General features: G+C 37.1%; 4 protein-coding genes and 2 long non-coding RNA genes across 8 annotated transcripts; 2 read left to right on the forward strand and 4 right to left on the reverse strand.

Annotated features, from left to right (window-relative positions):
* Positions 1-302: 302 nt before the first annotated feature.
* Positions 303-19,661, reverse strand: LOC137742474 (oxysterol-binding protein-related protein 3C). 3 transcript variants are annotated; one of them, XM_088679793.1, is made up of 10 exons: positions 19,392-19,661; positions 4,665-4,758; positions 4,346-4,462; positions 4,191-4,263; positions 3,986-4,104; positions 3,537-3,658; positions 2,907-3,083; positions 2,506-2,650; positions 1,439-1,617; positions 303-1,215 (listed from the first exon to the last, which is right to left on the reverse strand). In XM_088679793.1, the coding sequence occupies exons 1-10, from the start codon at positions 19,487-19,489 to the stop codon at positions 969-971; spliced, it is 1,371 nt and encodes a 456-aa protein (XP_088535919.1). In that variant the 5' UTR covers positions 19,490-19,661; the 3' UTR covers positions 303-968. The 3 variants fall into 3 exon arrangements, with proteins under 3 accessions (XP_088535919.1, XP_068338454.2, XP_068338455.2); XM_068482353.2 differs by lacking the exon at positions 19,392-19,661 and adding an exon at positions 5,724-6,143; XM_068482354.2 differs by lacking the exon at positions 19,392-19,661 and adding an exon at positions 5,724-6,118 and having other exon boundaries at positions 4,665-4,801.
* On the forward strand, positions 8,533-11,586 carry LOC137743125 (patatin-like protein 2). Its single transcript, XM_088679795.1, has 6 exons — positions 8,533-8,752; positions 9,348-9,547; positions 10,369-10,606; positions 10,758-10,916; positions 11,048-11,353; positions 11,457-11,586. The coding sequence occupies exons 1-6, from the start codon at positions 8,642-8,644 to the stop codon at positions 11,547-11,549; spliced, it is 1,107 nt and encodes a 368-aa protein (XP_088535921.1). The 5' UTR covers positions 8,533-8,641; the 3' UTR covers positions 11,550-11,586.
* LOC148692789 (uncharacterized) lies at positions 10,986-12,471 on the reverse strand. Its single transcript, XR_015953350.1, has 3 exons — positions 12,106-12,471; positions 11,300-11,472; positions 10,986-11,224 (listed from the first exon to the last, which is right to left on the reverse strand). It is a non-coding gene; the product is annotated as an uncharacterized LOC148692789 (long non-coding RNA).
* LOC137742641 (patatin-like protein 2) lies at positions 14,949-18,576 on the forward strand. The gene is made up of 7 exons (XM_068482563.2): positions 14,949-15,219; positions 15,815-16,014; positions 16,841-17,078; positions 17,230-17,388; positions 17,520-17,825; positions 17,929-18,107; positions 18,223-18,576. Exons 1-7 carry the CDS (start codon positions 15,109-15,111, stop codon positions 18,269-18,271), a joined length of 1,242 nt encoding a protein of 413 aa, XP_068338664.2. The 5' UTR covers positions 14,949-15,108; the 3' UTR covers positions 18,272-18,576.
* On the reverse strand, positions 17,458-17,910 carry LOC137742643 (uncharacterized). The gene is made up of 2 exons (XR_011069423.2): positions 17,772-17,910; positions 17,458-17,696 (listed from the first exon to the last, which is right to left on the reverse strand). It is a non-coding gene; the product is annotated as an uncharacterized LOC137742643 (long non-coding RNA).
* Positions 19,662-20,803: 1,142 nt separating the features above from the next.
* On the reverse strand, positions 20,804-24,384 carry LOC137742676 (protein DETOXIFICATION 16). The gene is made up of 9 exons (XM_068482603.2): positions 24,209-24,384; positions 23,308-23,951; positions 22,371-22,915; positions 22,161-22,247; positions 22,015-22,071; positions 21,668-21,906; positions 21,424-21,542; positions 21,208-21,294; positions 20,804-21,131 (listed from the first exon to the last, which is right to left on the reverse strand). Exons 2-9 carry the CDS (start codon positions 23,542-23,544, stop codon positions 21,063-21,065), a joined length of 1,440 nt encoding a protein of 479 aa, XP_068338704.2. The 5' UTR covers positions 23,545-23,951; positions 24,209-24,384; the 3' UTR covers positions 20,804-21,062.
* Between the last annotated feature and the right edge of the window lie 469 nt (positions 24,385-24,853).

Below are 24,853 nucleotides of genomic sequence, written 5' to 3' on the forward strand. Positions count from 1 at the left end.
CATAACATTGCATTATTGAACTAGGATACGCCATTATTGCAATGAACCCTTTCGTGTAAGTCCTCCCACACCAGGTGCGATTAGCGCAAGCTTGGGTGAGAACAAAATACTTGAGGAATACCCAACGAACTTTGGTGGAATGACTTGGGTAGGAGGCACGACCACATCATACATGAAGTACTTCTCATAGAACATGAGATTCCATGTGACACCACACTTCACACTGGTATGATCTGGTGTGAGAGTTATCCTGCTAAATCATAGAAGAGAACCATGATGAATTCGATTATATTGGTCCTAAATTGAAGAATTATTTTCCTTTGTTCTATTCACTATGATCAACATTTCACAAAACATGAAAATGAAGGTTTCAAATTTTAAGTAACCATACACCACCCCCTTAGAGCATATAGATAACTAAGAGAAGGGGAAACAAAACCAAAAGGGAAAAAAATGATTCATATTTTTGTACAGTAAACTAGTGTATTTCTTATCCCAACTCGGGTGTCTGTAAAGCGATGTACATCAACTTAATGAAGAGCGAAGAAGAAACATGGTCCATGACTAGAAGGGAAGGGTGAAACCACCACCCAGTAAGATGACATAACACCAACTCTTACTCGAGGCTCAGAGCAGTGATGTTGCTCCATGGACATAGCTGTTTCTACCGCACGTCAGAAGACCTGGCAATGCATCACCGCGATATCATAACATTTACCAGAGACTCATGTAACCTTTTCCATGTCTTTGCTTCTCTCTTTTGTAGACTATAAGATCTTGGTAACAAACAGGACAAAATTTTGGGGGAGGGGGAAGGAACAAAGAAGAGCAAGGATCAACCGGAAAAGAATTATGGAACGGGATACAACAATGTACACATGCCAACAGAAGACAGACTGCTTCCACAAGCGAAAATGTTCCCGAACTAGCAGCAAAATCCAATAAGCTAACACGAAGGTGGGTATACCTCATTCTGCAGACAGGTTACCAAACTGCCATGGGTTGAATTCAATTGATGTAACATCAACCACATCAATTGAGTCAGAGCTATCAATTGCGGCTTGGTGTTCAGTGTATTTATTGTTATATTGATAGACTTCCAAGTCACCCCAAGGTGTAGGTGTAACTTCCTCAGTCAAGTCAAACCATCTTGGTGTAAACTGATGATGCTTGGCCTCTCGTTCTTTCTTTTCAGCTCTCTGCCTCTCCTCCAATCTGAGAGAAAAATAGGGTAACAAAGGGACAATCAGCTTTTTGGGGGAACATTAGACTCAATGTATGCATGATGACCGGTTATGTTAAACTGAAACAAACAAATGATGGAAGCCCATTAAAAAGACCATCACCATCTGATTCCTTAATGGAAATAACACTAAATCCTTTTCTTTCTTTTTTTTTTTTTTTTTTGAGAGAGAGAGAGAGAGAGAGAGAGAGAGACCTGCTTTTTTCTGCACCAGATTTGGATAGATCACCCTTCTCAAGTGCATATCTATCCGGGCGCAAACGAGAGTCTGATGCCAAAAACTTTTTAGGAGCGGTGTCAAAGCTATTTAGTTTATGCGCAAAATATGTGTACTGAAATTTGTCGTTCTTTGGAACATCAGCAACGTGCCAAACCTGCAGAAAAATAAATGTATGCTATTCAGTATTTTTACCCAGAAAATTAATTAAAATCATACGAGGTCTGATCCAGTAAAAAACAATGTTCTGGAAAGAGAGCCTAGCGAACAAACTAATCATCATCTTCTTGAAACTGTTGTTTCTGTACCAAAGGACGCAGCTGAAACCCGACATACAAATACTAGTGAAGACTTTCACAAAGCACGAAAAGTAACAAGCCTTTACACCACTCTGGTGGGAAGCTAGTTGTCTTTAACTAATTGAGTAATGCTAGGGAGACTAAATTTGTAGACTAAATTTGCAAACTAAATGATGTGTCACCAATAGAAAATGAGCACGTTTATCAATGTTTAATTAATAATCCACTCATCAACTTCCACGTTATTTAGTTTACAAACTTTTCTACAAATTTAGTCTCCCTAGCATCACTCTTAACTAATTATACACTATGGGTCATCCAAGAAATAATTGCATCAAATTCTCTTAATTACAGTCATACATCTATATATTCCTGTGTGTGCGTGCACGCGCACCTGTGTACGTGTGTGATTTAAATCCAAGAAAAGTAAATGCACATGTTGCAGATTAAACTTAGGGTGGTGCTATCCACACACCTATTTTTACCTCTCGCACACCCCTCTCAATTTCCGGCCGTCGGATCGAATGAATTGAAGAAGATCAATGGACAAAAATTAACAAGGGTGTGTGGGAGGTAAGAAGAGGTGTGCGAATAGCACTACCCTAAACTTAACTGACTGTATCAGAAAAAATAATAATGCCCAGGCCACAGATTTCACCCTTTCCACAGCACAATGACTAGAAATATTAGAACAAAATTTCAATAACAAACCAAATTATACAACAAAGACAGAGTCCATGAGTAACCTCTTTCAATTCTGTGCCTGGAAGGGGTTCCCCTTCCAAATCACATGGTTGATAACTCATTGACTCATTCCATTTCCCAGTCATCAGTGTCTGAGGTTCCTCAGCAGCATTATAAACATATCCATCCACTTCATAGCGGCCAGCTCTGCAACCAAATACAACTTTTAATTGTACACCACTAGCAGGTGACAAGTGAGACGAAAGGACATGGATAACTACTTAGAGATCGTCGTATGCTCTAATTTTGGGAGCTACTGACGGAAGTCATGAAAGAGTAACAAAGTTTTGTAAATTTTACTTGATTATACTGGAATAGATTATTTACAGCGGGATCCAATGAATCATTTAGAATGAAGCAGCCGTCTTCACTTATTAGTTTATAGAGACATTTGAAGCCATACCCAAACCAGCCACATGGCTGAAAATATAGCACAACTTTGTCCCCAGTCGTCAGATTGGTCATAATCATCTCTCCTGGTGAATCAACCCATGTCCGGCCAAATATCAAGTTGTTCACCTTTGTGGGAGGTGGCACTAAATCTAAGACTACACCATTTCTTTTAAGAGTCACACGTGTTCTGTAAACAAACCAATAGTACATCAACATATAAATATTGTTACCAAGATTCAAGCTTCAAAGGATGACCAAGAAATAGGAAAATGCGATGATGATAAAAAAAAGTACATGATAGTAATAAAATTTCAAAAAGCTAACCATATGCATCAACAAAAGTACAAATCAACAAAACTGAAATGATATAACATATATCCATAATTCAAAAACAGTTCATCTAATTTGTTGATATGTGTATTGAGTGGCCATAAAAAAATACTATTATAATAGCAATGCGTAACCAGTTTAAGCTCACACAAAGAATTGGCTTTAGAAATCATTAAAAAACAGAAGATTAGAAAACCCTTCTATTCACACAAGGTAATGGCATCCAAAAATGTAAACTATATTGTTGGGAGAACATAAAACACATACATAACTAAATATTTGTTAAAAAACCAAGAAACCTGTGTACTACCTTCCAACAGGGTAAACATCAACAGAGTTCCCTAAAAATTTAGTCTTCAGTTTTGATGTCACATCATAAGTGAAATGATCATTTTCTGCATGCCCAGCACTCATTGGTGGATGATGACTCACCTGGAACAATGATATATGATGACTCATTTAACATTACTTCTTAAACGGAAGACAGAAGAAAATGCAAGAAAAAACTAACAATGAAGTACTCGAAAATCGAAATACGATAAAAGATTACTAGACATAAAAATAGCTTTAGCGTAAAAGATATTTTGCAAAGTTCCCGGAGAAAGGGTCTTTTTGGAGAAGTTCTAATATCAAGCTTATCCAAGAAGATGGTACTATTGCTTATTGAGTGGGACAAAGGTCTAACGACCTCAAACACTCAAAAGCTCATACTCAGGACAACTAACATAGGTAAGACAGTGATATCCCCCAAAGGCTCACCTGCTCTGCAATAAATGTAACCCCTGAGTGATTAACCATTTCATAAGTCTCCCCAAGGATAGGATTGAATGGCTTCCACGTCCGCTGGTAGGCATAGTAGACCGATATCGCCCATGATGCTGCAACGGATAACATAAAAGTAATGCATCAAACAGTTATACTTGCATGTGAATCACAAAAAAGTTCAAATGAAAGGTATACTCACTGGCAAACACCAACTGCATATAAGGATCCTCACATTCATCGGCGCAATCCAACAAGTGTGAATACTCCATTAACTGTCACAGACAATGCACAATTTATACCATACTTGACTATATATACAATGTGCATAACAACACTGCAAAGATATTCACAAACCTCAGCCATTTTCTGCAGCATTGTCATTGGCTCAAAGATAAGTACAGGAAGAGTCACCATTGATGTTACATCTGAACCTATATACTTCTGCATCATCCTCCAGTAACTGTCTCGTTCCTTAAACAGTAAAAATGCAGAAAGCCAATATGTCAGGATGTATAAGTGATGTCAGTTAAAAATGAACATTATAATTTCACATTTGAAGCATAAAAACAGAAAAATTAAGCCTTCCCAAACATGAAAATAGCTTACTAAACCAGAAAATGATAACTAGGATTCCACTTTAATTTCTGGAATTAAACATGAAAATGGCATATACCTCCTGCTTCCATCTTCCTCTTTGAGCTTCCTCCTCTGCATCTTCTTTGCCTCCCTCTGGATTTATGACTTCCACCCCTTCATAACCAAGCAACCTAAAAGAGACAAGAGAGCCAGATTCTCAACTGGCAGAACTCACTGCATAATAACATCTCATAAGGACACGGACATCTTCTTCTCAATTAGTAAATTACACAAGAAAATGAAATTAGCGCAGAAAACGTACACAAAAAGCACCCATAATATAACGAGGACAACAATAATGAACATGCAAGTTATACATAAGTCTGATTAATGGCTCAATAAGAGATTCAGAAGACGTTAAAATCACGTCCCTAAACAGAACCAATCTATTAATACGATCACTCTTTGGTATATCTAAAAATTTCATTACAATTTTATTCCAAGTCATAGACTACCTCTTTGGTAACTAATGGAGTGCTATCCAAGGCACCCTTCTCTAGCAAGTAATAAGCATTTCTTTGTTCGAATAATTTAAACTAAGAGATCTATAATAAGAACTGTTTAGTTTTAAATTAAATGTCCAAACTTTTAAACAAATCTAAAATGGTAGGACGATGATGATTGTAAATAACTACACACGCGAACACCAACGCACACACAAGCCGTCTCACCAGCTCATTAAAACACCACCTCAAGTTAACTCGTATAGTAATTCAAGAGCTGATACAAAGACCACATTGTCTCTTTAAACTAATCTAATCATCCTAAAACCCTTCAAACTCACAATTACAAATCAAACCGCGAAAATAAAAAACAGAACTCTCCATTCAACAATTCACTCACAAAGTTGCATATCAATAACCCATATAACCAAATACATCACAGTCTTCGCATGCAAGATCAAAATGTCACAGCTCAATCCAATTACGGAACCCAAATCAAAAAGTGATTAAGAGTATATCTACAGAAAAGATTAAGCAAACAATCAGGATTTGACGACGACGACGCCGCCGCCATGAATCACCTCTAAAGGAAGATAATTTCAAGCGGAATATTGAATTACGAGGAAGAAGGGAAGGAAAAAAAAAAAGCTAACCCGCCGACGGATCGGTGCATGGCGTTGCCAAACATGGAGAGGCCGGAACTCATGGCTGCGAAGAAGCCCTTGTTCTGATCCTTCTTTGGGCTACCCATCTCCCTCCCTAGATTCTGTGCGAATTGTTCAAATCCTAATTCGAAAATTGGAAGGATGAAGGGGAAAAAAGTGTACGAAAAACAGAGGAAAATCGTACGGAAATTTAAGAAACGAAGAACCCAGAAATTGGGAAGGGAGGGAGAGAAAGAGTACGCATTTTCGGTTTAGTTTTTGCGCTCCGTTTTAGGAACGCGTGTGTTCTTCTCCTTAATGAGGTCATCCCATGCGTTGGAATGTTGTTTTGGATATTGAGATTAGTTGACCTATTTCACGGATCGGGATTCACTCCAAATTTTTTTGTCTGGAATTTAAAAGTTGAGAGATTCAAATCACTCAATTTCAATTTTCCAGCTTATTTTAGTCAATTAATCTTACTGGTCCACTTCACAGAAATATAAAACTTGAATGGTGTAGATATTTTTTTATTTCTTAACGACCCAAATCTCTCAATTTGTTGGCTCTGGACACAAAAATCTGTACCGAAACTCATTCTTTTTTTTTTTTAACAAACACACCAATCCAAATTAGCAACGTATTTTTTAATTGTTACAAAATACTCTTAACTTATAGTCGATATGAATTCATATATTTTGCTTTAATTTATAATCAACTTCATATTATATCGATACTTATCAATGTACTGTTCTTACTGTCTTAAATGTATTATTGTCGTTATTGTATTCATATGTTGTCATTATCGTATCAATGAAGTTAGCGGTATTTGAGCAAAAAGGGTAGTGCAGATGAGTGTTTAGAACAGGGGAGCAAGGCAGTTTTTGGTTGGTAAGTTTGAGAGGGCAACTAATTTTCCAATGTTCTTTGTCATTTTTGTTATATGTTCATGGTTGGATTTCTATAAAGGTATATTTCATCCATCAATTCACTATACGTCTGATAAAAGAAAACTTCATAAAAAGATATATAATTCGCTTCATCCATCCATCCACTACACGTCTAATAAAGGAAAGCTTCTCAAAAAGATGTATACATCGCTTCATCCATCCACTACGCGTCTAATAAAGGAAAGTTTCTCAAAGAGATATATACTTCACCTTATCTCTTAGTGTCATATATTTTCTTAATTTTATGAGGTGGACTTTTTACATGTTATAATTGTAGAATACATATGTTTCTATACAAACTTTCCTTTAGGTTAGATGACATTATAATGCTCGGAAAATAGAATAGTTTAGAATAGAATATCTCATTGTAAAAAATCAGTTGTCTATTAACAAGGCTACACTAATTAAGTATAAAATTTAAGCTTTTAGATTGTAAGGTTTCATTGTTAAGGATTTTATTAGAAAAGTGATCAAACGGAAGCTTAACTGGAGATAAACCCAATATAATCCTGTAAGTGAATTATTACCATTTTTCATACATGAATCGTTAAGAAGCATTTCTTCAGACTGATGATTTGTGCCATCATTTTTTCAGAGCGATGATTCTTCCTTCTCGCATTCGTCTTTCTGATTATTGCTTTTTGACTGTGATGGCAACATTTTCTTGATGTGTGCTATAATCATATTACACGAAAGATGGTGCAGTAGTAGAAGCATGAATGTATTGATATACTTGTTCATGATTCATGTCCTTTTTATTATGAGAGTTTTAATGAAATACTTACGGTACTGTTCACTTTAATGAAAAACCACATTTTTACTCTAAAAAATCAGTTATGATATTATTCACTTACAACACGTTTTTATCATTTTCGTTAAAACTCAAAGTTTTCAAGTCATTTTCGTTAGTTTTTCTTTTTATTATACGCTCTTGCAGGTGGGGTAATTTGTATTCCTCAAAGGGACTCTATATCTATTGGGCGCATTGCAGCCATTCGTCTTTCTGATTATTGCTTTTGGACTTTGGTATATTTTTTAATATGACGGTCTTGTATTAACTGAAGAGTAAAGACATTAACGTTTTAAGCCAAGACAGAAGAAATATTCGCCGAGTTAAGTATTCATCCTTTAAAGATAGAAGACAAAACCTAGTCACTTACATCACCATGAATAATTATAATGGCAGAGATCCAACTAGGCATCAGACATAGCATTGCGAATGTGTCCCTTGCAAATATAGCAATCTTGATCCATTAACCACGCTCACGTTGGACAAGAAGTGATTTATTTCATCCTCTAGAGTACACAGACCTCTCTGAGTCCACAAACAAATTTAGAAAAGTTAAAAAAAAACCAAATTGGACCCGTGGACTTGTAGGAACTAGCCCGTTTCAAACACGCTGGATTAGGTCTGGATCTAATTTTAATTTTCTATTACATGGCCCGATCTGTCCTAGTTATTAATACTTAACATGAAAAGAGAGATGCTTTCCTATTCGTTAATCATCGCATAATTAATGCCTTAATTGACACGAAAAGAGGGAGCCTATTCGTCAATCATTGCACAAATGCCTAAACGGATGATTGGAAATTTTCTCAAAGAGATGAAGGCTTAAATCATATAAAGGCTATTACTATAGGAAAGCTTCTCAAGGAGGTATACATACTTCGCTTCATCCATTCATCTACTACATGTCTGATAATGGAAAGTTTCTCAAAAAGATATATGATTCGCTTCATCCATCTATTCACTACATGTTTGATAAAAGAAAGCTTCTCAAAGAGATATACTTCGCTTCATCCATCCATCCACTACATGTTTGATAATGGAAAGCTTCTCAAAAAGGTCAATACTTGCTTCATCCATCCACTACACGTCTGATTAGGGTTCTATTAAATGCTTTCTCCTTTCGCTCTCCTTATTATAAGGGTCATCATATACCATTACTCCCAACTACATTAGTTTCTCAGACAACAATGGCAGCATTTAATCGTGGAAAATATACCACAATTCTCAGCATTGACGGAGGAGGAGTGAGAGGCATCATCCCGGCCACCATACTTGACTGTCTTGAATCCGAACTCCAGGTTACGTATATTGTCTCTGTTCCCGCCTTTTATTCTTAATTCTTCCTAACTTGAATATGTTCTTTAATTAAGTACGTACCAAATTGTTACCACTGTTCTAAAATCCTCGTCTAGCATTGCTTAGGTGTTAGGCAGCTAAGCATCGCCTCGATTAATTCCTAGGTGTTTGAAAATAATATACCTATTTAGGCGTCCGCCTAGCAGGCCCGGGCACCCCTCTATGCCTGCTAGAGCGTGACTCTCACTTACACAGAAATTTGATAACTTTCATTTTGCAATTTATTTTTTCAATAAATGTAAAAGACTTGTTGACTACTCGAATGAACAATCATTATATGCTTGCTCCTTATGTTCTCAATATATTTGAATACTTTATAATTTATATGTCATTTATTTTGCAATTTACGTGTCCTAATACAATCATGTGTCCCTTTTACGTATAAATAGACACTTATTTATAATATATAATATATTTTCGCCCAGCGGCTTGGGCACTAGGCCCCATCCCGCTACCCAACTAGCACCTAGCGTCTTTTAAAACCTTGATTGTTATTGATATTGTTCCTCGCATCTGTGTGCTTGAAAATTTCAAAAGAAACTCGATGGTGAAGATGCAAGGATTGTAGACTACTTCGACTTTATTGCCGGAACCAGCACGGGAGGCCTTATCACAGCCATGCTCACCAAACCAGATGAACAAAACAAACCTCTTTTTGCAGCAAATAAAATCGTTGAATTTTTTGTTGAAGAGGCTCCAAGATTCTTCCCTCCACCCAATCCTGCGGAGGAGCCAAGGTATGTGTATATTGTTGGAGTAATAATAGAAAATATGGAAATAGTACAATAATTCTAATGATAATAATCATAAAGAGAATCACAACATCGATTGTGTACAAGATTAATACAAACAACTAAGGAGAAAGTAAGAAAAACTGATGAACTTGGAGATTCAGGCTTGCATAAATGCAATATTTTAAAGGCATAACGTCCCTACTTTTGTGCTTGTAGTTCATTAGGCGTTCGTCTCTCATGATTCAACAATCTATAATCTGAAATCAAGGCACCGCAATCTTCAGCTTGTCTGGAAGTGGTCGAGGTGCACCTTAGGGTGTTTTGAGGCGGTCGAAAACCTTGCTTGCAAGATTATGGGGACCCCTCGAAGTTGAAGGCTGGGCCTTTGAGGCTCTGCCCTCTTTTATTTATTTATTTATTTTTTTTCAATTGCAACAGCAGCGTCATCACGAAGAAGATGATCGCAAAGTAGATGACGAATGATTTTTCTTTAAGACTTGGGCAGAAAGACGTCATTTTTGTCCAAATCTAATTTTTATTTTTAAATAACCCACAACAGTCCCTAATTATTTAAGTCTCGTAAGGCTTCACCTCACGGCTCAAGGCTTTCGCTTAGGCGGGGCTATCCATGAAACGCCTTGGTTAATCCTTCGCCTTTTACAACATTGATCTTAAGACACGACTCAAAATTGAACAACAAAGAATGAGAGAAACAAAGCGGGAAGCCCCTATTTCTCAAGAGGGTTTTCTCGAGGTAAATCTAGTACTTACTAATTTTATTTTATTTTTATTTTTATTTTTATTTCCAAAATTCAACAACAAAGAATGGGAGAAACGGACGGCATCGTCTTGAAGACGTTTAAGAAGTGGAAGAGTAAGGCAGGAAACCTTTTGCATGAGCGTTTTTTATGGCTTATGGCACCAAAGTTCGATGGTGATAATCTGCATAACACGATCAAGCGGACCATTGGAGAAACAAAGATTCGAGATACCATAACCAACATTATCATTCCCAGTTGTGATATGAAGTACCTCCATCCGGTCGTCTTCTCCACCATGGAGGTTCGATTAGTAATGGTTTTCGAAGCATTTTTGTATAACTAATATTCGAGTTTCTTTTAAGGATGATATAGTGTACGCTAGCCTAAGTCTACTATAATATGAGTTTGTTTCTCGAGTATTAGTACTCGTTAACATATAAATCATAATGCAGGCAAAACGAGACAAGTCAAAGGATGTTCTGCTAAGTGATGTCTGCATTGCTACATCTGCAGCACCGTTCTATCTCCCTCCTCACAAATTTGAGCAGAGTTGGGAGCAGGGCACAAGAAAATATGACCTAGTCGATGGTGGTGTTGCAGCCAACAATCCCGTACGTACTGCTGTACAATTTTAATCCTTAATTTTGATGATCTTAATGATGGTGTATGCCATATATAAATTATAAAAAATTCCTTTGAGATTGCATTATATTCAACAAACATCTTACACCAACGTTTCCAGACTTTGCTTGCAATCATTGAAAGTGCCAAGGAGAAGTCTGATAATAAAAGTGGGGCAGAGCGCCTGCATATTGATAGTAGTAAGCTTCTGGTACTGTCCCTGGGAACTGGATCTGCAAAGAAGGATGCGATGCTGGAAGTCGGAGAGCCCAAAACTTGGGGAATCTGGAAATGGTTCCTGCATCCAAAAAGAAGCAGTATCCCTTTAATTGATGTTCTTACGACTCCAAGTGTCAACATGGTTGAAGTATACCTGTCTGCTTTCTTCAATGTCTCCGGCTCTGATGACAATTATCTCCGGATCCAGGTTTATTTTTCGATTGTTTAACCATGTCCATGCATGCTTTACTTCAATGTCGTCTCCGGATGCAGGCACACACCTTCTTACTTGCTGGTTATCCGTGCTGCAGGAGGATGGCTTGAAACCTGATGAAATTGATATGACTGATTCAAGTCCTGAAAATCTCAAAAAACCATTTCTTTGTTCGAATAATTTAAACTAAGAGATCTATAATAAGAACTGTTTAGTTTTAAATTAAATGTCCAAACTTTTAAACAAATCTAAAATGGTAGGACGATGATGATTGTAAATAACTACACACGCGAACACCAACGCACACACAAGCCGTCTCACCAGCTCATTAAAACACCACCTCAAGTTAACTCGTATAGTAATTCAAGAGCTGATACAAAGACCACATTGTCTCTTTAAACTAATCTAATCATCCTAAAACCCTTCAAACTCACAATTACAAATCAAACCGCGAAAATAAAAAACAGAACTCTCCATTCAACAATTCACTCACAAAGTTGCATATCAATAACCCATATAACCAAATACATCACAGTCTTCGCATGCAAGATCAAAATGTCACAGCTCAATCCAATTACGGAACCCAAATCAAAAAGTGATTAAGAGTATATCTACAGAAAAGATTAAGCAAACAATCAGGATTTGACGACGACGACGCCGCCGCCATGAATCACCTCTAAAGGAAGATAATTTCAAGCGGAATATTGAATTACGAGGAAGAAGGGAAGGAAAAAAAAAAAGCTAACCCGCCGACGGATCGGTGCATGGCGTTGCCAAACATGGAGAGGCCGGAACTCATGGCTGCGAAGAAGCCCTTGTTCTGATCCTTCTTTGGGCTACCCATCTCCCTCCCTAGATTCTGTGCGAATTGTTCAAATCCTAATTCGAAAATTGGAAGGATGAAGGGGAAAAAAGGGTACGAAAAACAGAGGAAAATCGTACGGAAATTTAAGAAACGAAGAACCCAGAAATTGGGAAGGGAGGGAGAGAAAGAGTACGCATTTTCGGTTTAGTTTTTGCGCTCCGTTTTAGGAACGCGTGTGTTCTTCTCCTTAATGAGGTCATCCCATGCGTTGGAATGTTGTTTTGGATATTGAGATTAGTTGACCTATTTCACGGATCGGGATTCACTCCAAATTTTTTTGTCTGGAATTTAAAAGTTGAGAGATTCAAATCACTCAATTTCAATTTTCCAGCTTATTTTAGTCAATTAATCTTACTGGTCCACTTCACAGAAATATAAAACTTGAATGGTGTATATATTTTTTTATTTCTTAACGACCCAAATCTCTCAATTTGTTGGCTCTGGACACAAAAATCTGTACCGAAACTCATTCTTTTTTTTTTTACAAACACACCAATCCAAATTAGCAACGTATTTTTTAATTGTTACAAAATACTCTTAACTTATAGTCGATATGAATTCATATATTTTGCTTTAATTTATACTCCATATTATATCGATACTTATCAATGTACTGTTCTTACTGTCTTAAAAATATTATTGTCGTTATTGTATTCATATGTTGTCATTATCGTATCAATGGAGTTAGCGGTATTTGAGCAAAAAGGGTAGTGCAGATGAGTGTTTAGAACAGGGGAGCAAGGCAGTTTTTGGTTGGTAAGTTTCAGAGGGCAACTAATTTTCCAATGTTCTTTGTCATTTTTGTTATATGTTCATGGTTGGATTTCTATAAAGGTATATTTCATCCATCAATTCACTACACGTCTGATAAAAGAAAACTTCTTAAAGAGATATATACTTCCCTTCATCCATCCATCCACTACACGTCTGATGAAGGAAAGCTTCTCAAAGAGATGTATACATCGCTTCATCCATCCACTACGTGTCTCATAAAGGAAAGTTTCTCAAAGAGATATATACTTCACTTTATCTCTTAGTGTCATATATTTTCTTAATTTTATGAGGTGGACTTTTTACATGTTATAATTGTAGAATACATATGTTTCTATACAAACTTTCCTTTAGGTTAGATGACATTATAATGCTCGGAAAATAGAATAGTTTAGAATAGAATATCTCATTGTAAAAAATCAGTTGTCTATTAACAAGGCGACACTAATTAAGTATAAAATTTAAGCTTTTAGATTGTAAGGTTTCATTGTTAAGGATTGTATTCGAAAAGTGATCAAACGGAAGCTTAACTGGAGATAAACCCAATATAATCCTGTAAGTGAATTATTACCATTTTTCATACATGAATCGTTAAGAAGCATTTCTTCAGACTGATGATTTGTGCCATCATTTTTTCAGAGCGATGATTCTTCCTTCTCGCATTCGTCTATCTGATTATTGCTTTTTGACTGTGATGGCAACATTTTCTTGATGTGTGCTATAATCATATTACACGAAAGATGGTGCAGTAGTAGAAGCATGAATGTATTGATATACTTGTTCATGATTCATGTCCTTTTTATTACAAGAGTTTTAATGAAATACTTCCGGTACTGTTTACTTTAATAAAAAACCACATTTTGACTCTAAAAAATCAATTATGATATTATTCACTTACAACACGTTTTTATCATTTTCGTTAAAACTCAAAGTTTTCAAGTCATTTTAGTTAGTTTTCCTTTTTATTATATGCTCTTGCAGGTGGGGTAATTTGCATTCCTCAAAGGGACTCTATATCTATTGGGCGCATTGCAGCCATTCGTCTTTCTGATTATTGCTTTTGGACTTTGGTATATTTTTTAATATGACGGTCTTGTATTAACTGAAGAGTAAAGACATTAACGTTTTAAGCCAAGACAGAAGAAATATTCGCCGAGTTAAGTATTCATCCTTTAAAGATAGAAGACAAAACCTAGTCACTTACATCACCATGAATAATTATAATGGCAGAGATCCAACTAGGCATCAGACATAGCATTGCGAATGTGTCCCTTGCAAATATAGCAATCTTGATCCATTAACCACGCTCACGTTGGACAAGAAGTGATTTATTTCATCCTCTAGAGTACACAGACCTCTCTGAGTCCACAAACAAATTTAGAAAAGTTAAAAAAAAACCAAATTGGACCCGTGGACTTGTAGGAACTAGCCCGTTTCAAACACACTGGATTAGGTCTGGATCTAATTTTAATTTTCTATTACATGGCCTGATCTGTCCCGCTTTATTTTCAAACAGATCCAGTCCAATCCCTTCAATTGTAGATCCGGCCCAACAAGTGCCCGCTCCTAGTTATTATTACTTTTAACATGAAAAGAGAGATGCTTTCCTATTGGTTAATCATTGCATAATTAATGCCTTAATTGACACGAAAAGAGAGAGCCTATTCGTCAATCATTGCACAAATGCCTAAACGGATGATTGGAAATCTTCTCACAGAGATGAAGGCTTAAATCATATAAAGGCTATTACTATAGGAAAGCTTCTCAAAGAGGTATACATACTTCTTAAAGAGGTATACATACTTCGCTTCATCCATCCATCTACTACATGTCTGATAATGGAAAGTTTCTCAAAAGGATATATGCTTCGCTTCATCCATCTATTCACTACATGTTTGATAAAAGAAAGCTTCTCAAAGAGATATAATTCGCTTCATCCATCCATCCACTACATATTTGATAATGGAAAGCTTCTCAAAAAGGTCAATACTTGCTTCATCCATCCACTACACGTCTGATTAGGGTTCTATTAAATGCTTTCTCCTTTCGCTCTCCTTATTATAAGGGTCATCATATACCATTACTCCCAACTACATTAGTTTCTCAGACAACAATGGCAACATTTAATCGTGGAAAATATACCACAATTCTCAGCATTGACGGAGGAGGAGTGAGAGGCATCATCCCGGCCACCATACTTGACTGTCTTGAATCCGAACTCCAGGTTACGTATATTGTCTCTGTTCCCGCCTTTTATTCTTAATTCTTCCTAACTTGAATATGTTCTTTAATTAAGTACGTACCAAATTGTTACCACTGTTCTAAAATCCTCGTCTAGCATTGCTTAGGTGTTAGGCAGCTAAGCATCGCCTCGATTAATTCCTAGGTGTTTGAAAATAATATACCTATTTAGGCGTCCGCCTAGCAGGCCCGAGCACCCCTCTATGCCTGCTAGAGCGTGACTCTCACTTACACAGAAATTTGATAACTTTCATTTTGCAATTTATTTTTTCAATAAATGTAAAAGACTTGTTGAATACTCGAATGAACAATCATTATATGCTTGCTCCTTATGTTCTCAATAAATTTGAATACTTTATAATTTATATGTCATTTATTTTGCAATTTACGTGTCCTAATACAATCATGTGTCCCTTTTAAGTATAAATAGACACTTATTTATAATATATAATATATTTGCGCCCAGCGGCTTGGGCACTAGGCCCCATCCCGCTACCCAACTAGCACCTAGCGTCTTTTAAAACCTTGATTGTTATTGATATTGTTCCTCGCATCTGTGTGCTTGAAAATTTCAAAAGAAACTCGATGGTGAAGATGCAAGGATTGTAGACTACTTCGACTTTATTGCCGGAACCAGCACGGGAGGCCTTATCACAGCCATGCTCACCAAACCAGATGAACAAAACAAACCTCTTTTTGCAGCAAATAAAATCGTTGAATTTTTTGTTGAAGAGGCTCCAAGATTCTTCCCTCCACCCAATCCTGCGGAGGAGCCAAGGTATGTGTATATTGTTGGAGTAATAATAGAAAATATGGAAATAGTACAATAATTCTAATGATAATAATCATAAAGAGAATCACAACATCGATTGTGTACAAGATTAATACAAACAACTAAGGAGAAAGTAAGAAAAACTGATGAACTTGGAGATTCAGGCTTGCATAAATGCAATATTTTAAAGGCATAACGTCCTTACTTTTGTGCTTGTAGTTCATTAGGCGTTCGTCTCTCATGATTCAACAATCTATAATCTGAAATCAAGGCACCGCAATCTTCAGCTTGTCTGGAAGTGGTTGAGGTGCACCTTAGGGTGTTTTGAGGCGGTCGAAAACCTTGCTTGCAAGATTATGGGGACCCCTCGAAGTTGAAGGCTGGGCCTTTGAGGCTCTGCCCTCTTTTATTTATTTATATTTATTTTTTATTTTTAATTGCAACAGCAGCGTCATCACGAAGAAGATGATCGCAAAGTAGATGACGAATGATTTTTCTTTAAGACTTGGGCAGAAAGACGTCATTTTTGTCTAAATCTAATTTTTATTTTTAAATAACCCACAACAGTCCCTAATTATTTAAGTCTCGTAAGGCTTCACCTCACGGCTCAAGGCTTTCGCTTAGGCGGGGCTATCCATGAAACGCCTTGGTTAATCCTTCGCCTTTTACAACATTGATCTTAAGACACGACTCAAAATTGAACAACAAAGAATGAGAGAAACAAAGCGGGAAGCCCCTATTTCTCAAGAGGGTTTTCTCGAGGTAAATCTAGTACTTACTAATTTTATTTTATTTTTATTTTTATTTTTATTTCCAAAATTCAACAACAAAGAATGGGAGAAACGGACGGCATCGTCTTGAAGACGTTTAAGAAGTGGAAGAGTAAGGCAGGAAACCTTTTGCATGAGCGTTTTTTATGGCTTATGGCACCAAAGTTCGATGGTGATAATCTGCATAACACGATCAAGCGGACCATTGGAGAAACAAAGATTCGAGATACCATAACCAACATTATCATTCCCAGTTGTGATATGAAGTACCTCCATCCGGTCGTCTTCTCCACCATGGAGGTTCGATTAGTAATGGTTTTCGAAGCATTTTTGTATAACTAATATTCAAGTTTCTTTTACGGATGATATAGTGTACGCTAGCCTAAGTCTACTATAATATGAGTTTATTTCTCGAGTATTAGTACTCGTTAACATATAAATCATAATGCAGGCAAAACGAGACAAGTCAAAGGATGTTCGGCTAAGTGATGTCTGCATTGCTACATCTGCAGCACCGTTCTATCTCCCTCCTCACAAATTTGAGCAGAGTTGGGAGCAGGGCACAAGAAAATATGACCTAGTCGACGGTGGTGTTGCAGCCAACAATCCCGTACGTACCGCTGTACAATTTTAATCCTTAATTTTGATGATCTTAATGATGGTGTATGCCATATATAAATTATAAAAAATTCCTTTAAGATTGCATTATATTCAACAAACATCTTACACCAACGTTTCCAGACTTTGCTTGCAATCATTGAAAGTGCCAAGGAGAAGTCTGATAATAAAAGTGGGGCAGAGCGCCTGCATATTGATAGTAGTAAGCTTCTGGTACTGTCCCTGGGAACTGGATCTGCAAAGAAGGATGCGATGCTGGAAGTCGGAGAGCCCAAAACTTGGGGAATCTGGAAATGGTTCCTGCATCCAAAAAGAAGCAGTATCCCTTTAATTGATGTTCTTACGACTCCAAGTGTCAACATGGTTGAAGTATACCTGTCTGCTTTCTTCAACGTCTCCGGCTCTGATGACAATTATCTCCGGATCCAGGTTTATTTTTCGATTGTTTAACCATGTCCATGCATGCTTTACTTCAATGTCGTCTCCGGATGCAGGCACACACCTTCTTACTTGCTGGTTATCCGTGCTGCAGGAGGATGGCTTGAAACCTGATGAAATTGATATGACTGATTCAAGTCCTGAAAATCTCAAAAAACTTGAGAAGGCTGGGACTGACCTCCTTGAAAAAACTGTCAGTGCACTGAACCTCGACACTGGCTGGTATGTTGAACCAACTGACATGACATGCAAATACAAAGACGCAATTGCAGAGTGAGTGCTCACAAGAATCATTATGATCCCTTTCATTTAGGTTAGCACAGTAGATACTGCTAGGTGTTAACAAAAAATGTGGTTGATATGTCTGCTTGTTTTATAATTTGTGCAGATTTGCCCGAAAACTGTCCTGTGAAAAAAAGAGGCGAGCAAATACATGAAAATCGAACGTTCTGTTTTCGAAAACCCTCTTAATTTGTGGTTTTATATCATAGTACTTGAAGATGAGAATAACGGTCGTCTCTTACCAAGAAAGGGAGAAAATTTCACCTTGGAACAAAAAATAAATTAAAATGTATGCCTACTCGTAAATAAATTCAGCCATTTAAGGACTCGCTGAACAAATTTGGTGTAAGTTTCTGTTAAAAGTTTGTAATGTGTTGTTAATTCTCTTGTCTACAAGAAAGTATGTGTGTGTGTATATATATATATGGAATAAAATGAGCCTGTTTCTTCTGGTTCTTGACATGCACGATTCGTGACAGACATCATTGGTGGTTCTCGATCGAGTATCGAGTCTCGTTTGCCATGAAAAAGATAAATACATACACACACACACACAGAACCAAGCTATTAATACAATCACTCTTTGGTATATCTAAAAATTTCATCACAATTTTATTCCAAGTCATAGACTACCTCTTTGGTAACTAATGGAGTGCTATCCAAGGCACCCTTGTCTAGCAAGTAATAAGCATTTCTTTGTTCGAATAATTTAAATTAAGAGATGTATATAAGAACTGATTAGTTTTAAATTAAATGTCCAAACTTTTAAACAAATCTAAATTGGTAGGACGATGATGATTGTAAATAACTACACACGCGAACACAAACGCACACACAAGCCGTCTCACCAGCTCATTAAAACACTAACTCAAGTTAACTCGTATAGTAATTCAAGAGCTGATACAAAGACCACATTGTCTCTTTAAACTAACCTAATCATCCGAAAACCCTTCAAACTCACAATTACAAATCAAACCACGAAAATCGAAAACAGAACTCTCCATTCAACAATTCACTCACAAAAGTTGCATATCAATAACCCATACAACCAAATACATCACAGTCTTCGCATGCAAGATCAAAATGTCACAGCTCAATCCAATTACGGAACCCAAATCAAAAAGTGATTTAGAGTATATCTACAGAACTGATTAAGCAAACAATCAGGATTTGACGACGACGATGCCGCCGCCATGAATCACCTCTAAAGGAAGATAATTTCAAGCGGAATATTGAATTACGAGGAAGAAAGGAAGAAAGGAAAAAAAAGCTAACCCGCCGACGGATCGGTGCATGGCGTTGCCGAACATGGAGAGGCCGGAACTCATGGCTGCGAAGAAGCCTTTGTTTTCATCCTTCTTTGGGCTACCCATCTCTCTCTAGATTCTGTGCGAATCGTTCAAACCCTAATTCCAAAATTGGAAGGATGAAGGGGAAAAAAGGGTCCGAAAAACAGAGGAAAATCGTACGGAAATTTAAGAAGCAAAGAACCCAGAAATTGGAGAGAGAGAGAGCCGGGGGAAGTGGGGGTAGAATTGTAATTCCAGATTACAGCGAGGACCTGACGCATTTTCGGTTTAGTTTTTCCGCTCCGTTTTAGGAACGCGTGTTTTCTTCTCCTTAATGAGGTCATCCCATGCGTTGGAATGTTGTTTTGGGATATTGAGATTAGTTGACCTAATTTACGGATTGAGATTCACTCCAATTTTTTTTGTCTGGAACTTAGAAAATCGAGAGATTCAGATCATTCAATTTAAATTTTATTACTTTAATTAGTTGATTAATCTCACTGGTCTAATTCACAAAAATACAAAACTTGAACAGTCTAGATCTTTTTTTCTTTTTAAATGATTCAAATCCATCGTAGAGACAAATAATATTACATCAAAAATTTATGTTAACTCAAGAGATGAAAAAACGCATCACGAAAGCATACATAAAATTATTATAATCTAAATATCCAGATCACTGCACAGTAGTATTATAATATACAAAATATAATAATATTATTATTATAATATACAAAAAGTTAAAAACAAAAAAGTAAAATGGGCTTTTAGTTTCAAAGATGGGTTTTGGCATCGGGGAATCAGATTAAGCTTCAAATGGAGTCATTGAATCAGTAAAGCTGATGAGTAATATCAGGAAAGCATTGAAACTATCAACAACGTGAAAACGAAAGCTCTCACCAGCAATTGCAGATGGAAACGATGGAGTAGTTGCAAACAGAGACAAGGGAGCAGTTGTAGACTACGGTCAATGGTGAAAGTCTCCCAAGTAGAGTGATTTCTGAGGTTCGAGTAAGGAAAAATAGGTAAATTTGAATTTTATACACAAAATCGTTTCGGTTTTTTGTCAAACAATCGTTTCAGTTTAGCTAACTTCAATCAATCAAGATTATGTACGGATTTATTGCAATTTTTTGTTATTATCGTCCGATTTTAGTTTGAAACGTATCTGAAAAGTAGGATACTCTTATCTCAATAGTACGATACACGTATCTCATTAGTTAATAACGTATCCCTTCGATGTTAGTTTAATTGTCTTGAAACGTATCCAAAAAATATAAGGTTGCATAGAATCCCACTTTTAGCTAAGAGAATCTCCTAAGCATTTCTCATGCTAGTTTAATTGGAGTCTGCTGTTAGTAGTGCATAATAGCCAATATCATTGCATGACAACAAGAGTTTCGTAATTCAGATTATGTATTGTGTTCTTTCGATGTTAAATAGGAAAATAGAATGCAATGCAATTATTTGAAGTCGAGGACTCCTAGGAAATGGTAACAACTTGTTTGGGGCTTGGTTTGCTACTGAACTTTCCTAAGCGTCACTGCAGGTCCACAAATGAAGTTCTTTCTTTTCCAATTGGCTTCCGAATTGTTGTTATTTCATGACAATAAATTTCTATCGAAAACAGAAGAAAAGATTGCTTTGATCTGCCGCATCAAATTACGTAGGTCGTACTGTCGATGACTGAGGTGGTATTCTGAACACGATCGGCAGCCTTCGTTGCCTGAAATGAGGAACTGTATTAAACATGGACAAAATGCTATTAGCAAGGTGAAACCAAGGACATGTCCTGAACTTACCTCTTTATTCCAATCAGTGCGTAAATTTACCACCACAAGTGCTGTTAGTTGAACAACAAGTCCACAAATGATTCCCATCCAAAGTCCCTATACACACAAATTTAAACTTCAATGGCTGATACATACACACACACACACACACACACACACATAGAGAGAGAGAGAGAGAGAGAGAGAGAGAGAGAGAGAGAGAGAGAGAGAGAGAGAGAGACTCACCATTCCTCCAATATGGAGGACGAAGGCGAAAACCACAGCAGTAGGAATTCCCACAGCATAATAAGCAATAAGATTTATGGCTACACAAAGATTCTGCCATCCACAGCCTCTGGCAGCCCCTACGTACCCAATTATTAATTATTTTTAGCTGTGAAATCAGAATTTTGAAAAGAAATAAAGCACTTAAATTAAATATGTTAAGTTTCAAACTTCATGAAGCCATTGGATTCGTAATTGCTAGAACCTGAAAGCACACATTGGAATCCATCCAAGAAGTCGGAAACTGCAAGCAGTAGCATCATTTTAGCAACATATTTGATCACTTGATGCTCATTGCTGTAGAGCTTTCCCCAAACATGGCGTATCAAAACCGTTGCTATTGCGATTGCAGCACCCTCTAATAAAGCCATCACAGTCATGACTCGTAGAGCTAATTTTGCGCCTTGCGGTCGTCCAGCACCCAGTTCATTTGACACTCTTGTGCTGTTACGATAACAGGAAAATATTATTCTCAATTTCTCAGATTAGAAGATAAATACAAGTACAAGATTGAATGTTGATATGCCGTTAGAAATCACATGAATCACCGACCTTATAGCGCTTCCAAGGCCAACTGATATCGTATAAACCATCCAACATGTGTTAAGGCTGCAAAGACAACAACAAAATCAGAAACTATTCAAATTTACTTACGAGTGAACGAATAATAGTTCTCTATAGTTTTCTACTTTCTGTACCTTATCGATAACACAGATGTTTCTAGTTTTGGGTTTGGGAGAAGACCGGATAAGAGAACAACCATTTCGAAGCACCAATATTCAAGGCTGCAATTCGAAAGCGTGTATGCAGTCAGTGATTCAGATACAGAAAAAAACGATCCAACATTTCTGGTACGCATGACAATTTTGATGTTTTGTACTATCAATTAAGCAGAAAATGAAACCTACCATAGCATTACAGCTGAAGAAATGGCAAGTTTGACAAAGCTGAAAATGTCATGCAATGCCTGTTTCGAAAATCCAGTCCAAGTTTTCCTGCAGGCGGACGAGAACAGCACATAACTTGCCACTAACACCACGTTAAGCCAATGCGAAATGCTAATTGCCAACGCGGCACCCTTGTTTCGCAGTCCAGATTTAAAAATAAGTCCCCAACAAACCGCAATGTGGAGCAAAGCTGTGACTCCAGAGGTGATCATCATTGGAATCACATTGTTTTGCGTCTGTAAAAATCTGTTGAGGCATTGGAGGAGGCTGAAGGCGAACAGGCTCGGAATCATCCAGCGGTTGAAGGTTCCTGCCGCGGCAGATATCTCGTGGTCTTGGTGAAGAGCCATGAGAATGTTGCTTGTGTAGAACCAGACTAGCGATAAGGGAATGCTTACTGCTAATAATATTAGCATTGCTTTTTGCATGTGGACTCCAAGCATGCGGTACTGTTTGGCTCCGTAGGCTTGCCCACATAGTGTTTCCAATGCACTTCCCATTCCCAACTGTGAGACATGTTTGATACTTTTTTACGGGCCTCTAATAAAATGCCAAAAGTGTTTCCTAAAAAACATTTCTAAATGAGCTCTAAAGAATTAAATCATATTCATGTTTTTATTCTAATGAGAGTCGAATACAATACTTTTTTATTATCCATCGTAATCAACAGGAGGACTTTCATGTAACGGGAACGTCACATTGGCGTTTGTCAAACTAGACTTGGACAATATAGTATTTTTTTATTATCCATTGTAAGCAACAGGAGGACTTTCATGAAACGGGAACGTCGGCGTTTGTCCCAAACCACCGTGACAAATGGAGAAAAGCTTAAACACCGCCACAAACTGGAAAAATTGAAAGAAAATTTGAACAAAATGTTGAAGAGAAAGTCGCTTACCAAGACGCTGAATCCAGTGACATTAGCAAAGGAAGAGGCCATGGAAGCACTAGAAAGTTCCAACTCTCCGATATGGCCGACAAACATGACTGCTGTGACCTGTAAGCTGTACTGCAACAAGCTCACTGCAATCAGAGGACCCGCCAGCCACAGTTGCAATTTCGCTTCTTGAATTACAAGCCATCTTGTAGAAACCGGCACGTTCGGCGATATATCGGAATCTTGAGGCGTTGGCATTGGAAAAAGGGGTGACTATTTCTTCAGGCTCTATCGCCGATATATCGGTCGCCAAAAGAGAGTTAAATTTCGGAAATTCTGGAGAAAAAAAATCACCTAGCGTCGGAATGAGTCTGGGTTGCAGAGCCTACCACAGAGCCTAGCGAAGAACGACGTGGAAATTCATACCCTCCTGTTGTGTTTACTCTCTCGGCTCCTTTTTGTTTCTGCCCTTTTTAATGAATCGGGAGATTCATGAACGCTTTATTTTCCTTGTCTTTTGACACGTGTCATAATTTACACCCTCCACTACAATCCTATTATAATTTGTATGCATACAAATCCCAAAGAAAATTATATTTAAACTCATGTAACTTCTTTCTACACTTAATTTATTTTTTTAATTCATATTGTTTTTTATTAAAGAACTAATCTTTCTTTAAACCCAAATTTATTATCTAAACTACTCTCTCAAACCCAATTTAAAATGATAAGTTATCTTTAAACTCATTCCTTTTATAAATAACATCTCTAATTGATTTTTTTTTTCTTTTTCAAAATAGCGTCCTTGCCCCACCCCCTTCTTCCCACTAGCATTTCCATGGCTACATTTTATCTTTCTACTACCAAGCCCACACATTTGCCTTTTTTCCTTCCGCTGATGTGCGTAAACAACAAATCAAACAATTCTCCTTGAAAATTTTCCAATTACGAGGCATAGATATTTGGCAACATGGAAAGTACTAAGATTTAAAAAACCAAAGACCTTGCAATTAAAAGAAACCAATTATCAGCTTTTCCAACAGTAAGTAGATAAACTTGCTTGTCTTCATTCAAAGAATTACAGGAAGATTATTGTAACTAGTTCACATTTTTACATTACGAATTTTTCCACCGTGAGTTCTAAACTTAAAACATGATAGAAAATAAACTAAAGAAAAGGAAATTTCAACATATCTATCAAAACATTTTTAATCATCTTCAAGAGCCACAATATCATTAGTGGCTACATTCTCTAACCCTCGAAGTTGCTTAAATTGATCAACACGGTATTTTGAGTACAAGTTGTTCACTCTAATATCACTACTCATTTGACTCTTTTTGTGCCACATGGTAGAACTGTCAACTTTGCATGGTCGCCCTTTTGTCTTAATCTTTTTCTGATTGGCCGCACCCCACCCTCATTTCTCTTCTTTTCTTTCAATCCTAGCCATCCATCCCTTTCCTTTCTCCATCATAGCCACCCACGTGGCCTTCCAGATTTTGTGGAGCATTCCATTTTATGGTCAAATGATCATTTCGTCCATAACTTTGCTCGTTCATAACTTAT

Source organism: Pyrus communis, chromosome 11 (genome assembly GCF_041283825.1).
Source record: "Pyrus communis isolate YQ-2024b chromosome 11, ASM4128382v1, whole genome shotgun sequence".
NCBI classification, from domain to species: Eukaryota; Viridiplantae; Streptophyta; class Magnoliopsida; order Rosales; family Rosaceae; genus Pyrus; species Pyrus communis.

Coding starts and splice junctions, on each gene's coding strand:
- LOC137742474 (XM_088679793.1), bottom strand. CDS start 19,489: ATGGGTAGCCCAAAGAAGGATGAAAACAAAGGCTTCTTCGCAGCCATG. Junction 3,084..3,536: donor GATGTTTACCCTGTTGGAAG/GTAGTACACAGG, acceptor GTTTGTTTACAG/AACACGTGTGACTCTTAAAA. Junction 1,216..1,438: donor TCTGGTGCAGAAAAAAGCAG/GTCTCTCTCTCT, acceptor TTTTTCTCTCAG/ATTGGAGGAGAGGCAGAGAG.
- LOC137742676 (XM_068482603.2), bottom strand. CDS start 23,544: ATGCCAACGCCTCAAGATTCCGATATATCGCCGAACGTGCCGGTTTCT. Junction 22,916..23,307: donor TCACTGGATTCAGCGTCTTG/GTAAGCGACTTT, acceptor CATGTCTCACAG/TTGGGAATGGGAAGTGCATT. Junction 21,132..21,207: donor GCACTGATTGGAATAAAGAG/GTAAGTTCAGGA, acceptor TCCTCATTTCAG/GCAACGAAGGCTGCCGATCG.
- LOC137742641 (XM_068482563.2), top strand. CDS start 15,109: ATGGCAACATTTAATCGTGGAAAATATACCACAATTCTCAGCATTGAC. Junction 17,389..17,519: donor GTGTTGCAGCCAACAATCCC/GTACGTACCGCT, acceptor CAACGTTTCCAG/ACTTTGCTTGCAATCATTGA. Junction 18,108..18,222: donor TACAAAGACGCAATTGCAGA/GTGAGTGCTCAC, acceptor TAATTTGTGCAG/ATTTGCCCGAAAACTGTCCT.
- LOC137743125 (XM_088679795.1), top strand. CDS start 8,642: ATGGCAGCATTTAATCGTGGAAAATATACCACAATTCTCAGCATTGAC. Junction 8,753..9,347: donor GTCTTGAATCCGAACTCCAG/GTTACGTATATT, acceptor AAATTTCAAAAG/AAACTCGATGGTGAAGATGC. Junction 9,548..10,368: donor AATCCTGCGGAGGAGCCAAG/GTATGTGTATAT, acceptor TCAACAACAAAG/AATGGGAGAAACGGACGGCA.